Source organism: Peromyscus californicus, unplaced genomic scaffold (assembly GCF_007827085.1).
Source record: "Peromyscus californicus insignis strain IS unplaced genomic scaffold, ASM782708v3 Scaffold_9__1_contigs__length_137607984, whole genome shotgun sequence".
In the NCBI taxonomy this organism is placed as follows: domain Eukaryota; kingdom Metazoa; phylum Chordata; class Mammalia; order Rodentia; family Cricetidae; genus Peromyscus; species Peromyscus californicus.
Genome location: NW_026294617.1, coordinates 73199953 through 73216372, shown reverse-complemented (window position 1 = coordinate 73216372; position 16420 = coordinate 73199953). Strand labels below are relative to the sequence as shown.

At 49.2% G+C, this 16420-nt stretch overlaps 1 protein-coding gene across 1 annotated transcript; it reads left to right on the top strand.

The window, feature by feature from the left end:
• The first annotated feature begins 5059 nt into the window (after nucleotides 1-5059).
• Anxa9 (annexin A9) lies at nucleotides 5060-16256 on the top strand. The gene is given in 14 exon segments (XM_052730185.1): nucleotides 5060-6597; nucleotides 7245-7335; nucleotides 7695-7791; nucleotides 9290-9384; nucleotides 9577-9690; nucleotides 9893-9983; nucleotides 11305-11363; nucleotides 11365-11385; nucleotides 11548-11607; nucleotides 12418-12502; nucleotides 12649-12744; nucleotides 12839-12897; nucleotides 15601-15723; nucleotides 16106-16256. Coding segments are annotated over 13 exon segments (1038 nt in total). The 5' UTR covers nucleotides 5060-6597; nucleotides 7245-7260; the 3' UTR covers nucleotides 16169-16256.
• Nucleotides 16257-16420: the final 164 nt, after the last annotated feature.

Genomic DNA, 16420 nt, shown 5'->3' with positions numbered 1-16420 from the left:
CACGTACATGCAGTACCCTTGGAGAATAGAAGAGGGTGTTAAATTTATATTCCCCCATCCACCACTGGTGTTACAGATGGTTGTGAGCCATCATGTGGGTGCTGGGAATTGAACCCAGGTCCTCTGTAAGAACAAGTGCTCTTAACCCCTGAGCCATCTCTCCAGCCCCCAGATATGTATTTATTTTGAGGCAGTCTCTCACTATGTAGCCCAACGTGGTTTCAGAATCAAAGCCAGTCCTCCTGAGTTCTAGGTTTGTAGGGGTGAACTATCACACTCAGCCCACCAGACTTTTTAAATGCTTCCTCTGGGTAAATGAAGTTAAGTTTAAAAAAAAGGAGAGAAGGAAAGAGAGGGGAAAAACAGAGGAGTTTTGTGGACAAAAGCTGAATAATGAGAGCCTGAGAAATGGAGATAAGAAGCAGACAAAAGAGAAAATGGAAAGCAGAGACACTTGGCCTCAGCCAGCACCAGGATGCTGTTCCCCACACTCTCCCTTGGGTGAACCAGTAGATTAGGATCACCACGCCTTTCCAACCCATCCCCCACCCCAGCTGGCATTGCCATGCCCACAATGCCCAAGTGTGGCCTGCTTGTGGTGACTCACTTCCTCTGAATAGGCTGTTGAGGTGTCCCAAGGCAGTGAACAGGTCAGCCATGGGTCCAGAGTTTAGGTATCTGAACAGGCTCCTGGGAAGACAAGACACAGCAAAAAGGAGATCTTTCTAACTGTAGCTGGCCCATAAAACACAGAAGCCTGCCCATCATAGCGACACACTGTTAATCCCAGCAGAGGCAGATAGATCTCTGGGAGTTTGAAGCCAGCCTGGTCTACATAGCATAGAAAGTTCTGGAACAGCCAGGGCTACATAGTAAGACCCTGCCTCAAAATATATAGATATATATAGTACATACAATACTGTGTATGTCATATAAACATATGTTCTATATAACATACATAACACACACATACGAACCCACAGAAGCCTCCTTGAGTAAGGAGTTAAGCAGGGTCACTACATGGGGGCCAGTGTGAGGGCCTCGTGATTAAAGGCAAACGCTGCCAAGCCTCATAATCTGAGTGGAAATCCCGAGATCCACGGGGTAGAAGGACAGAGTGACAGAATGACCTCACAAGTTGTCTTCTAACTTCTACGTGCGTGCGTGCTGTGGCACACACAGGCCGACATACGTACACAAAATAGGTAGGTAGGTAGATAGATGGATAGATAGATAGATGGATGGATAGGTAGATAGATAGATAGATGATAGATAGATAGATAAGGGGGGGGCTAAAAAGGAAGAAGAAAGAAGAAAAGCAAAGTAGTGCCAGAGAGCTGGAGAAGTGCTGACGAGTCAGCAATGAGGCACCGACTGGACAGCACTGTATGCGCTGGTATTCCACTCAGGGACACCAAGTCACCTACTCCTCATCGGAAGATGACAGAATTATTGGTATTGAGATACCTAGACTCTGGTTCAAACTCCACGGGTGTGAGAAGTCCCTACCCTCCTCAAGTCCGTAACAAAGGTGCCGAGTGAATCCTCTCTGAGATGTCCTCCAAGTTCACAATCCTGATTTAGAGCACGGGCGTTGAGTAATCAGCGACCCTGGAAAGAGCAAGTCTGTCCTCGGTGTTAAACAAGGCAAACCCAGGCTGAGGACGGTGAGACGCCCCCCAAGTTTCAGCAGGACCGCTGTGGAGGCAGCACACACAGTTTGCACACTCGCGGGAAGGCTGTGCTTCGGCCCCGGGACTGGATTTCTGTGTGACTTCTGTTAATATAGAGTTCAACGTGCAGGTTCTCACAGGAGTCCCTTGGGGAGCTGTGGCGGGTCAAACAGGTGCCTCCCCTCCCTCTCACCATGCGCTGCTTGCTCCTTGTAGCCAGAATCCATACTGAAGAGTCAGAAGGGGGGCGTGTGGGCCCCGTGTTACATTGCTGTCCCCGGCATCTGTGAAGCACCAGTCTCCAGCACGTCCTCAGAGGTCAGCCCATACTGTACCTCTGACAAGTGGGTTATGAGAGCCCATCGATACGCTCAGGTGGAGCTAGGGACTTCAAGGGGCCCGAGGTGGGTTATTAATAATACTGTCAGTTGCTGATGCCCTCTTGTGGCACTCTTGGGGAATGGCAGGAAAGATGTTGAAGCCTGCCAGGATCCGATTTGGCAGGAAGAAGCAACAGTTACTAGTATAAAGTAAGATTGTAACAATACTTGTTGCCCTATGTTAGCATTTTGACAAGCATACTTCCTACTCTGTGACCAGCACGTTTTTCAATATTGTATATTATTTAGAGGTGGGCTGCTAAGGACAGAACTTGGGCATCATCCTTGAGAGGCAAGGACTCTGCCCCAACTTGAAGCTCCATCTCAATATATATTTATCTAGTTCTCACAACAATCTACAACAGAAACACTCTTTTTTCATTTTTATTTATTTATTTATTTTTCTATTATCAGCTTGATACAGTACAAACTCTTATCCTAATAGTGAAATGTTTCATTGAGGCTTGCCCAGTAATTGAGTAAAACCAAAACTTGTTATAAGCCACAGTCATCCTAGGGACCCCCCCTGCTATGTAGCCTCCCTGGATCTGTGGGTTGCAGTCTGATTGTTCTTTGCTTTATATCTAGAATCCACTTATGAGTGAGTACATACCATGTTTGTTCTTCTGGGTCTGGGTTACCTCACTCAGGATATTTTCTAGTTCCATCCATTTGCCTGCAAATTTCATGCTGTCATTGTTTTTCTCTGCTGAGTAGTACTCCATTGTGTATATGTACCACATTTTCTTAATCCATTCTTCAGTTGACGGGCATCTAGGTTGTTTCCAGGTTCTGGCTATTATGAATAGTGCTGCTATGAACATAGTTGAGCATGTATCTTTGTGGTATGATTGAGCATTCCTTGGGTATATGCCCAAGAGTGGTATGGCTGGGTCCTGAGGCAGACGATTCCCAATTTTCTGAGAAACTGCCATACTGATTTCCACAGTGGTTGTACAAGTTTGCATTCCCACCAACAGTGGAGGAGTATTCCCCTTGCTCTGCATCCTCTCCAACATAGACTGTCATTAGTGATAAACACTCTTTTTTGAAGATTTATTTTATTTATATGAGTGTGTTTCACCTACATGTATGTGTGCACACCACATGTGCTTACTTGGTGCCTGGAGAGGCCAGAAGAAGGCATCAGATCCCCTGGTACTAGAGTTACGGATGATTGTAAACCACCATGTGGGTCCTGGGGACTGAGCCCAAGTCCTCTGTAAGAGAAGCAAGTGTTCTTAAGTGCTAATCCCACTCTCTCTCCAGTTTCTTGTTTCTCCTTTTGTGTATATGAGAGAGGTTTATGTTTTTCAGTGCTGAGATTGGAACCCAGGGCCTTTCTGTCACTCAGCTTCTTACCCAGTCCAGTCTGTTTTCGTGTTTAAAGATGTATTTAGTCAGGTGAGGTGGCACAAGCCTTTAATCTCAGCACTTGGAAGGTAAAGGCAGGAGGATTTCTGTGAGTTTGAGGCCAACCTGGTCTACATAGCAAGTTCCAGGACAGCCAGAACTACATAGAAGACCTTGTCTCAAAAAAAAAAAAAAGAAAGAAAGAAAGAAAAAGTATTTATTTTTATTTTTATTTTATATATATGGATGTTTCAACTGCATGTATATCTGTACACCGTGTGCATGTAGAGCCCAAAGAGACAAGAAGGGGACATTGGGTCCCCAGAACTGGAGTTACAGACACTTGAAAGCTGCCTTGTAGGTGTTGAGAATTGAACCCTGATCCTCTGCGAGAACAGCCAGTGCTCCCTCTTATCTACTGAGCCATCTCTCCAGCCTTGCCCCTGGGCTCTGTTCTGAGGATAAGAAAACTGAGCACAGGACCTTCAGGCACCTGTCCAGCATCACTCAGAAAGTCAGAATTCTGATCCTGGGAGGTCTAGATCTACAGCTTTAGCCTTAGCCACAGTGCGGAGACTGAGCCCTATAGGAGCTCTCAGGTACAGCCCAGGCTATCCATCCTATTAGAGTAGAATTTCAGGTAAACGATAAATAACGTGTTAGTCTAAGTAATCACATTAAATATCTGGTCATACTATTACCAACAAATTATTCACTGTTTATCTGGACTAATTTAACTGGGAGTTGTATATTTTTATTTATTTAATCTAACACCCCTAATTGACAGGATGACATGCTGCCTTATTTATTCCTCCTAAGAAACAGCCTCAGATGCACCAGCCTCTCTTCTCCTCTGCCCTACAGTTTTTCCTGCCCTTTCCTTGTGGAGATTATGAAATGTCTAGCAAAGATTACAGACTATAACAAGTGGCAGACTCGGGGTGATGGCTCACACCTGCAAATCTCAGCACTTGAAGCTGAGGTAAGAGAATGGTGAGCTCAAAGCCAGCCTGGGCTTCATCATGAGTTCCAGGCTAGCCTGAGCTATAGAATAAAATCCTGTACCTTCCCACAAACAAACAAGCAAAACCAAAAAAGGCCAGCAAGAGAGCTCACTCAATAAGGACACTTGCCACCAGACTGACCTTGGAACTCACACCCTTGGACCCGTCTGCTGGAAGGGGAGGAATGTCCCATGAGTTTTCCTCTCAGCTGCACACATGCCGTCACATGTATGTGCACATGCACAATAAAGAAAATTTCAAGGATCCAGGCATGGCAATGCACACCTTTGATCCCAGCACTCAGGAGGCAGAGGCAGGTGGATCTCTGAGTTGGAGGCCAGCTTGGTCTACAGAGTGAGTTCAAGGACAACCAGGGCTACACAGAGAAACCCTGTCTCAAAAAAACAAAAACAAACAAAAATAAACAAAGAGAAAAGAAGAAAAAAAAGGGACTGGTGAGATGGCTCAGTGGTTAAGAGCACTGGCTGTTCTTCCAGAGGTCCTGAGTTCAATTCCCAGCAACCACATGGTAGCCCACAACCATCTGTAATGAGATCTGGTGCCCTCTTCTGGCCTGCAGTCATACATGCTGTATACATAATAAATAAATAAATCTTAAAAAAAAAAAAAAAAAAGGGCTGGAGAGATGGCTCAGAGGTTAAGAGCACTGACTGTTCTTCCAGAGGTCCTGAGTTCAATTCCCAGCAACCACATGGTGACTCACAACCATCTGTAATGAGACCTGGTGCCCTCTTCTGGCTTGCAGGAACACATGCAGGCAGAACACTGTAAACATAATAAATCTTTAAAAGAAAAAGAAAAAAAAAGAAGAAAAAGAAAAATTTAAGAATTAGAGATTGCTGGGTGTGATGGCACACGCCTTTAATCCCAGCACTCAGGAGGCAGAGGCAAGTTCCAGGACAGCCCAGACTATGTAGAGAGACCCTGTCTCAAAAATAAATAAACAAGTAAATAAATAAATTCGAAATTAGAGATTGACCATGCATCCTCTGATTCTAAAATTGGAGTATGTTTTCCACTTTAGTGAGGGAGAAAATCAGAATATGATTGCCATCGTGGAGCTTCATTACCAGTGTCCCCACGCGTTTCCTGTGTGGGGTAGCAGTAGATGTACTGTAACCCTCTCCTTCTGGGAGATCAAGGAGGATCACCCCGGGTTTGGAGAACAGCGGAAGACTGGAGGCAGGAAATAGACGGCTGGCTCCCCCAGCCTTACGAGCCAGCCCGGAGCCAGCCCAAAGGGCTGAGCAACCACTCAGGATCCCTGAGGCTCAGAAGGATTGAGCACCTGCTTCTGTGTGCCAACAGCCTCAGGCTTAGCTGTTGGGACTGTATCACCTGCAGCCTGAACAGCCAAGAAACACTGGCAGCTAAAAGGCTGAAGGAGACTGAGAAATCCGGGCCCTGGGATCCTCCTCCATCTGCTGGCGGCCTTTGGGAGCACAGCGCTCCCACGGTGCCGGTCTACAGGGAACACCCTCTGCATTTTTCTTTCCTGACTCTGTGGCTCTGCTCTCACCCCTGATTACCTGTGTGCCCTCCCTTCCCCACAGATAGAAACAATCCCCTCGCCTGCCTCCCTACCCTTGGCGGGTGGTTCTCCTGAGGCATAATCACAGAACTTCTGGGCCGGGACCCCCTGTGGGGTGCAGGCTGGGGTGCCCTGATGGTATGTGTCCCAACAGGTTTTTCTCTATCAACCTTGAAATCAGCCTGGAGCCTGCCTGACCTACATTCCCCTTGTCCCCCCCCCTCCCCTTTACCCCCAGGGAGTTGGAGTCAGTGGTAGGGCCAGGTCAGAAGCAAGACGGGAGGCTAGGTTTCTGCGGTCCCAAGCTGGCCCCGCAGGGAAAGCAACGCACAAAGCCTCTTGTGTCCTTGGCTGAGTTGAGAGACTGAGCAGAGTTCAGTGGCGTGGGTTAAGGGCCAGTTCCTGGGAGGAGAGATGCTGGGCAGGGAGGTGTTTGCTGGTAGACCCTGTACAGCCTGGTCCTCTCCCACGTCTGGGAGGGGCTGGAGTCAGAGACAACAACTGGGCTGGTCCGCAAGGGAGGTCATCTGGCTGGCTGCTCAGCCCGGGCTCCTCACTCCTCTCCACCACCAGGCTACACAGGAGCTGGTGCCCACAACGGCCACAACACCCACCTCACCTCTAGCACCTTTGGGGTAAGTCCTGGAACTGAGCCCTTATCTGGGGGGAGGGAGGACTTACTGATTGAGGGAGGAGGAGTGTTGTGCTCCTTTCCCCGCATGAGAGAGTCTAGTCTATGCCCAGGTACCCATGTTCCTACAAGGACGCCTCCATCAGCCCAGAATACGTTTGCTGACCTAAAAACCCACCTGAGACTCCTCGGGGGGGAAGGACAGGCAGGCAGGAAGCAGCTCTTCAGGTAGGGGTTGGAGCTCACCTGTGCGGAGGAGGTGTGACTGGAGCTGCCTCCCACCTGTCCATCCTTATGCCACCTCACCTCAGCTGCCTGAGAAGTCAGGAAAGGGAGGGGACCTGAGCCTTGGAAGGGGGCATCCTCTCAGACTGAGGGTTCGGGGGCCTTGGGTGGAGGGAAACCGTTGTTAAGTGCCTCCCCAGCCAGACCTGGCTTAGGAAAGGAAGGAGAAAGCAGGGAAGGGAGGCTCTTCCCATTGCCCTCCTCCTCCATCCTCACGCCTGCAGAGCAGTTCAAAACGCCATTATCCATTCATTTATTTTCTGCAACAAAGGAAAGGAATGGGTTGAGAGAGTCCAGGCCACATTAGAGGCCGTCAGCAGGCCCAAGTGGGACATTCCCTCAGCTAACTCCTGTCTCCTCCCGCAGGGAAGCCAGTTGAACTATGTCTGTGAGCAGCGGAAGAATGGGCGCATCCCTGACCCAGGAGATCCTCAGCTCCCTGGGCCTTGCCAACAAGGTAGGAGCTGTTGGGACTTCAGAAACGTATTTATTTATTCAGTGGTGCTGGTGATTGGTCTTGCTTTATACTTGACAGGTTAGTGCTTCTACCACTGAGCCACATCTCCAGCCCCAACAATAAATTTTAATGGGTCCTCTCAGGGGCCAGGAGATGTTGGGGAAGAGGAAAGTGGAAACGGCATTGGAGAGATAGCTCAGCTGGGCGGAAGCCTTGACAACCCGAGTTCGATCCCTAGGACCCATATGGAAGCAGAGAGTGCACCTCCCTCGTCCTCTGACCCCCACGCACACACACACTGGAAGGAGGAGGAAGGGAGGTTCCCCTCCTCGTGATACCATGTTCTCATGCTCCTGCAGACTGCAGCTTGGGGGACCCTGGGCACCCTCAGGACTTTCCTGAGCTTCAGTGTGGACAAGGATGTTCAGAAGCTGCTGAAGGCCATTACAGGCCAAGGTAAGCTCCTGCCCTTGGTGTTTAGGGTCTACCTTTCATTGTTGCTCTGGTTTTTATTTTATTTTATTGTTTTATTTTGAGATAGGGTCTCATTTGTAACACTAGCTAGCCTGGACTCACTACGGAGACCAGGCTGGCCTCCAACTCATATCCACCTGCATCTGCTTCTCCGGTGCTGGGGTCAAGGGTGTGTGCCACCACACCCGACAGGGTCTCATTCCGTATCTCCAGCTGGCTTCAAGTTTGTAGTAATCCTCCCTGCATCAGTTTCCCAAGTGATGGGATTACAGGCAAGAGCCATCATGCCTCACTGCTGGTCTGCTTTGTCTGTCTGCCTTCCCTCTTTCTTCCTTTCTCTCTCTCTTTAAAACTTTAGTATTTTACTTTTATTTTATGTGTATGTTTATTTTGCCCTGTATCTATGTCTGTGCATACTGTGACAAGCAAGCCTGGTGCCCACAGAGGCCAGAAGAGGGGGGTCAGAGCCCCTGGAACTGGAGTTTCAGATGGTTGTAAGTCACCATGTGGGACTTGAACTGGGTCCCCTGGAAGAAAAGCTAGTGTTCTTCATCCCACCACCACACACTTATTAAATAAATAAATGTTTTTTAAAAATCTTTTTTTTTTTTTGAGACAGGTTTCTCTGTGTAGTCCTGGCTGTCCTAGAACTCGCTCTGTAGACCAGGCTGGCCTGGAACTCAGAGACCCACCTGCCTCTGCCTCCTGAGTGCTGGGATTAAAAAACATGTGCCACCACCCACCTGGCTTTAAAAACATCTTTTTAAGGAGCCTGAAGGAGGTGGAGCTGGTGATTGTTCTGGGAGTATTGTTGAAATACTTGATTCTAGCATGTCAAGTTCTGCGGTGGTGTGTCACCCCCCTCTCACACCACCCTTGTCAGGTCAGGCTTATTGTTTCCCTTCCACACATGAGGAAACCGGGGCCCCAGAGAGATCAAGAAGCTTGCACAAGGTCACATAGCTTATAACAGGAGAGCTGGGATTCTAAGGCAAATTAATGGGCCCCCACCCAAAAAAGCCCTTTAAAATATTTTATTTCATTTATGGTTTTCTTTTCTTTCTTCCCCTTTTTTTTTTTTTTTTGAACCACCATAACTAGGTCACTTTTGCCTGAATTAGGATTTGAGTCAGATTTATTTATTCCCACCCCCACCCCCCCCCCCCACCACCCCCACCCCCCCCACCACCCCACCCCCCCCCCCCCCCCCCCCCCCCCCCGCTTCCCCCAAAACAGGGTTTCTCTGTGTAGCTCTGGCTGTCCTAGAACTCACTCTGTAGTCCAGGCTGGTCTCAAACTCACAGAGATCCCCCCGAGTGCCCCTGCCGGCTCTCTGAATGTTTTTGACATTTTCTTTGCATTGCCCTTAAGAACAAGTGTTAGTAGGGATGAAGTAGCCCCTGGTCTTCTCTTCCTGGAAGAGTTGGGAATTCACAACCGTGAACTCCCTCGTGGCAGCCTGGTTTTGGTCTTGGTCCAGGTGTGGACCACAGCACCATTGTGGAGGTACTGACCAATCGGAGCAGAGAGCAGAGACAGCTCATCTCTCGAGCCTTCCAAGAGCGAACCAAACAGGTGGGGAGCTGGAGACAGACAGGGTGGAGACCCCCTGGAGGGCTTGAGCGCCAGCCGTGGCCGGCCCCTCCCTTTGGCTAATCCGGGACTTGGTGGCCAAGGCTGGGATAACAATCAGCCTAAGCTTCCCATGATTGGGGCCTTCCTTGACCTCTGTCTGTCTGTCTGTCTGTCTGTGGCCCACATACGCAGGATCTATTGAAGTCTTTGCAGGCGGCACTCTCTGGCCACCTCGAAAAAATTGTGGTTGCCCTCCTACAACCCGCAGCCCAGTTTGATGCCCAGGAACTGAGGACGGCCTTGAAGGTACCGGGAGAGGACAGCTGCTGCCTTGTTGGGAACAAGGACACAAGTGAGAGGGAGGGCGGCCCACTGGCCTTGACCTCTCCAGAGATTGGGCCTAGAGACCCCTCAACCCCTATGGGTGCCTGCTCTCCAGCCCTCTGTCTGCCATCTTGCTGGGCTAACGATATGGTCCAGTGTCAAGTGGCCTCACAATCTCTTGCAGGCCTCGGGTTCTGCTGAGGATGTGGCCTTGGAGATCCTGGCCACCCGAGCAGCGCCCCGACTGCAGGAGTGTCTGGCAGTATATCAGCACGGTAAGAATGTATGGGGGGGTCCCCACGAGTCGAAGGGTGTGGGGGCAATCCACTCCTCTCCGACGGTCCTTGCAGATCTGGAACCCTGACTGACCAAATTCTATTCCCTCTGCGAAGGTCTCTGCTCCTAGCACGGTCACACACCACACCCCCCCCCCCACTGCCAGTGCCTCAGTCTCCCCAGGGGAGAGAGCCACAGGTGATCATTAAAGAGAAACAATGATTAACTTAGTCTGGAGCCCTAGGGCAAACCTCACAGTAATGACATTAGTTAGTACTGAAACAGCAGCCCCTTGCTGCTGCCTGGGGGACAGGTGGTGACCTTTTGTGAGTCATGCTGTCACCCATCAGACCCTGCCTCACCCACTCATTCGGGAGCAGCGTTTCCCACCCTCCTCTCATCCCATCACAGGTCCTCTCCAGTTTTCACTGCTTCATGGCTCACGCTGCTCTGTGTTCTCAACCCTCTCCTCCCTCTAGGGAGCTCCTCTTGGTTCTGTTTCCACCTTTCTTTTTTTGTTTCTTCCCCTCTCCTGAGACATTATAGTTTCACGTAGATGAAACGCTTTGAATTCATGGTCCTCACGACTCAGCCCCCCAGTGCTGGGCTTACAGGCATGGGCCTCCATGACGGACGTTTCGTTTTCTCTCTTCCTTCCTCCTTTCTTTCTGTTCTAGAGCTTGGACCCAGGGTTTCAGCACATGCTGGGCAAGTGCTCTCCTGGAGTCTTCATTCTCCTCTCTTCCCCACTCCTGCTCACTCTCTGCTTCATCCCCTACCTCACACCCCCACTTCTTGAACAGTAGACAGAGGGCTCGGCCCTAAGCAGCTTGCTTCATGATCTGGGATCCCCTGTCTCTAGTCACTCCTGGCTGTCTAACAACGGATGGAGTTCCCAGTGGGAAGGTTTGGGGATGAAGCCACTTCCACTACTCACAACTTAGGAATGTTTTCAGAGTAGCCACGATGGCACCCACGTCTCCCATCCTGGGAGACACCAGCCATCAAGCTACTCTGCATAGGAGAGAGATGGATGGTAGGGGGCTGGAGCAGCGCCTCAGCAGCTCAGAGCATAAGGAGGACCTGAGTTCGGTTCCCCAGCACCCACGTCGGATGGTTCACAACCCCCTGCAACTCCAGCTCCAAGGGCACCTCTAGCCTCCCTGGGCAAGCCCCTATACAAATAAATAAAAACATAAATCTTTGAAAACAAGAGGAGGAGGACTGTGAGGGCCCAGTTGTCCAACACGTGACAAGTCCTAAAGCTATCTACCCTGGGAAAATTCAGAAGGAGTCAAAAGGCTTCTGCCCCTGCCCCAGATTTCCAGGTGGAGGCTGAGGAAGATATCAGAACTGAGACCAATGGCATCTTGCAGGACCCTGCTCCTGGCCCTGAGCAAGGTGAGCCTCGGCCTGCCAGGGAAGGGAGTTGTGCTCCTCGGGCTGGGGATGGGCCAGAGTAGGGAGTCCTGCTGTCCTGTGACAAGGGAGAGCTTCGGAGAGACCAGGGTCTGGACAAAACTCTGCTCTTCCACGAAACCTGAGAACAGTGTCTCCACTTAGGGGGGCCGTGAGAGATACTCTGGAATCATTGACTACAACTTGGAAGAACAAGATGTCCGGGTGAGCAAAAGGAATTGAGCTTGCATAGCCATGTACAGTTTGTACCACGTCTGAGGGCCCAGACCCCCGTGGCCCCTCCGTGGCCCAGACCCCGTGGCCCCTCTGTGCTGCAAACCCGGCTGTCTTCTTTGCCTCTGCCTCCTGAGCTCAAAGAATACAATCGCATCTGCTCGCAGATTCCCCTCCTGTGGGCACTGGATCAAGCAAGCCTCCTCTTCTTGGGGATTAGTTCCTTGTGAGAGCAGCTAAGTAGAGCCCCCTGTCTTTCTTCTTTCTTTTCTTTTCTTTCTTTCTTTCTTTCTTTCTTTCTTTCTTTCTTTCTTTCTTCTTTCTTTCTTTCTTTCTTTCTTTCTTTCTTTCTTTCTTTCTTTCTTTCTTTCGTTGTTTGTTTTTGTTTTTCAAGACAAGGTTTCTATGTGTAGCTCTAGCTATCCTGGAACTCAATTTGGAGACCAGGCTGGCCTCAGACTCACAGAGATCCACCTGCTTCTGCCTCCCAAGTGCTGGATCAAAGGTGTGCACCACCACCGCCCGGCTAGAGCCCCTTTCTTAATTCTTCCTCTTTTTATTATTTTTACTTATTTAATTTTTTGAGTCAGGGTTTCTCTGGCTGTCCTAGAACTCATTATGCAGACCAGGCTGGCCTCCAACTCAGAAATCTGCCTGCCTCTGCCTCCCTAGTGCAGAGATTAAATTATCCCTTTTCTCTCTGTCCCATTTCCTTCACCACAGGGGACATCCTAACCATGGCTTCCAGGCTCCAAACAATGATCCTACCCCAATCCTCACTGACTCCTTCCTCTTCCCTAGGCACTCCAGCAGACCGGAGGATCCAGTATGGCAGGTCAATGGGTCCTGATCTTTACACAACGGAGTCCTGAACACCTTATCCGAGGTACCCAAGCTTCCTTATCCCCACCCAGCTTGCTCTATTGATGAGTGTGGCAGCCAGTGGTGGGGAGGGAGAGTCACCCTTCCCTGTGGTGAGTAACAGCCCCACACCAACTCACCTTTCTAACCACGCCCTACACATACCAAAAGTATTTGATCAGTATCGGAGATGCACTGGGCAAGAGTTGGAGGATGCTATCCGGAACTGTTTCCATGGAGATGCTCAGCAGGCTCTGCTCAGCCTCGGTAGGTACCTACTCAGGATGTATGGAGGGGTTTTACTGGGATGGGAAGCTGGAGCCCTAGACACGGCTCTCTACCCTCTCACCTCCGCTTCTAGCTTCCATAATGAGAAACACAGCCCTGTACTTTGCTGACAAACTTCACCAAGCCCTTCAGGTAAGAGGCATACTGCTTACGGTCCTGCCCTTCAGATCCAAGTGTGGTGGAACCTACAAGCTACCATCTTCCCTGGTTACAGACTGTCTTGTCATGGGTAGAGGAGTGAGCTCCGGTTAGAACTAAGTCACCCTCCAGGCACTACAGTTTAACTTTGTCTTAGTGTCTATGTACCCAAAACAGAGTTTCCTTTGTCCAGTGTTGTCAGAGGTGAAGGTGGTAACTGTCCCCCACGGTCCTCAACCCTCCTAACGCTGCAACCCTTGAATACAGCTCCTCATGTGCTGACCCCCAACCATAAAATTATTTCATTGCTGCTTCCTAACTGTAATTTTTCTCTGTTATCAATCATAATGTAAATATCTGACATGCAGGATAGCTGATATGTGGCCCCTTTGAAATGGTCTTTAGACCCCAAAGGGGTCGCAACTCACAGGTTGAGAAGCACTGCTGTGTAATAGGTGGGCCTGGTGGTGAAAGCCCATAATCCCAGGACTCGGGAGGCAGAAGCAGGAGGAGCATCGTAAGTCCCAGGCCAGCCAGGACCTCTTATACTTTGCAGCTGTCTCCAGGTTAATTTCAATTAACCTTCACAACTATGCCCTGTCCTTGTTCAATTAGATGAAAAACATGAACAAAGAGACAGTGAATGCCCTGAGCAACCTGGGCCTCCTTTCTCCACATTGGCTAGGTTTATTTATTTATTTGGTTTTTCAGGACAAGGTTTCTCTATGTAGCCCAGGCTGGCCTCTAACTCAGAGATCTGTCTGCCTCTGCCTCTCCCAAGTGCTGGGATTAAAGGGGTATGCTACCACACCAGGCCACCTTGGCTGGATTTCATTCCTATTACTTACCCTCAAGCTTGAGCAAAGTGTGGCAGTAGAACACTTGCTGCATACACCCAGGTCCCCAACTACCATCTCTGCGCCACTCTACGAGATGCTTGGGGAGCCGGGCCAGGCGTGGTGGTGGCGCACACCTTTAATCCCAGCACACGGGAGGCAGAGGCAGGCGGATCTGTGTTTGAGACCAGGTGGGTCTGTATAGGGAGTCCCAGGACAGCCTGGGCTACATTGTGAGAGACCCTGTCTCAAAAAGAAAAACAAAACACAACACATAGTGTCTGGTGTATTATTTATCTAGAAAGTGATCACTATGGTTTGAGTAATTATACCAACAGAATCTAGTCATTCTCCTAGATAAACTAGGCCTCCTCTGAGAATATGTACATGTGTAGTTAAAGGAAGTGTGATAGCTCGTCAGTGATGGCACACACCTTCAATCCACTGGAGAGGCAGAGGCTGGCAGATCTCTGAGTTCAAGGCCAGCCTGGTCTATAGATCATGTGCCAGGACAGCCAGGGCTACACAGAGAAGCCCTGTCTTGAAAAAACAAAAGTAAATAAATAAAAATAAAAAAGGAGGTGTAATACAGGAAAGGTTGGAGTTATCACATTTTGGCAGACAGAGAAGCCTTCAGCATCATGCCCCACTGATGACTAGTCATTCCTAGGGCAGTCTATAGATGCCCTTGCTCAATCATCCAGAGATTTCCATCTTGACAACAGATTATTATTATACTTAACTGATAAAGCCTGGCTCATTATAATGAGTCAACACCAGGAATCATTTGAAATCCTGTGGTTATCTGTCTGAGTTCCTGATATAAAAACAAATCTGTGGGCTAGGAGTGGCTTGGTGGGAGAGCCCATGAGGCACACACATAAAAGGAAACAAACACACAGCTTAGTATATTAGGATTATGAGATTGGAATTATATATATGTCATATAATTATATATATGACATATAAATGTCAGGTATATTTTAGGAGTCAGGCTAGCCAAGAGACACACACTTGTAATCGCAGAACTTGAGAAGCAGAAACAAGAGGATCCAAGAGTTCAAGGCTTGTCAGACATGGTGGCCCATACCTTAAATCCAAATAGTCTAGAGGCAGAGAGGTAAGTGGATCTGTGAGTTAAAGGTCAGTCTAGGGTACATGAGACAGTGTCAAAAACAAAAACATGGAGCTGGAGAGATGGCTCAGTGGTTAAGAGTTTCTTGCTCTTCCAGAGGACCCAAGTTTGGTTCTTGGACCCATGTCCAGCAGTTCACAACTGCTCCACGGGATATAAGACCCTCTTCTGACCTCCACAGGCATCTGCACACATGTGGCATACACTCACACAGATATACACACATACACATACACATAGAAACAGACCTGGGCTGGGCATGGTGGCTAATACCTTTAGTCTCAGCACTCTGTGAATTTGAGGCTAGCCTGAGGTATATGCTGAGATCCTGTCGGAGAAGGAGGAGGAGGAGGAGGAGGAGGAGGAGGAGGAGGAGGAGGAGGAGGAAGAAGAAGAAGAAGAAGAAGAAGAAGAAGAAGAAGAAGAAGAAGAAGAAGAAGCAGAAGAAGCAGAAGCAGCAGCAGCAGCCTGAGGATGTAGCTCAGTGATAACTGCATGTTTAAGGCCCTGGGTTTGACCCCCCAGTACCACAAAAAAGGAAGGACAGAAAACATATTTACTCATTATCCTTTTGTGGGTGTAGACAGTGACTCTGAGATTATGGCTTCTCCTTAGCTCTCTCTTGCCTCTAGTTCCTACCCATCCATGCATGCCATTCACCCCTTCCCTTGAAGAGACTATCCCCTAACTACCTGCCTCACACTCCCCTCTCTGTTTCTGTACCAGGAAACTGAGCCCAATTTCCAAGTGCTGATGCGAGTCCTCATCTCCCGAAGCGAGACTGATCTTCTAAGCATTCGGGCCGAGTTCAAGAAGAAATTTGGGAAGTCTCTGTATTCTTCTCTCCAGGTGAAATTTAGCTCGCTCACTCTTTCTTTCTCTCTCTTTCTTCAAGACAGGGTTTCTCTGTGTAGCCCTAGCTGCCCTAGAACCCATTCAATAGACCAGGCTGGCCTCGAACTCAGAGATCCACCTGCCTCTGCTTCCTAAGTGCCCAAGTGCTGAGATTAAAAGGGTACGCCACCACAACCAGACAAAATTAGGCAACGTCTGGAGCCCTGACGTCCTAGTTCCCCGCTCCACCCACCTTTCCTTTCATTGAGTGTGGGACTCAGGCAACAGAGAGCAGTCTTTCCTTGGTCATGAGCTATTTTTCAGCACAGGTGGGGTTAGAAGTTGGACCATGACTGGTGGTACTGAGTTTTTCTAATACCGATTCCCTCACCTGCAGGATGCAGTCAGAGGGGATTATCACTCAGCCCTACTGGCCCTGTGCAGAGCTGAAGACATTTGAGACCTTTTGGATCCACCCTGACAGGACATTCAAGAGTCTGAGAGTCCCATATTTGGTTGAATACATGGGAGACTCCCAAGGAACCCCATATACCCTAACTTCCTCTAGAGGCTGGACCTCTAATTTTTTTTTTTTTTTTTTTTTTTTTTTTTTGAGACAGGGTTTCTCTGTGTAGTTTTGGTGCCCATCCTAGATCTCATTCTGTAGACTAGGCTGGCCTCGAACTCACAGAGATCCACCTGGCTCTGCCTC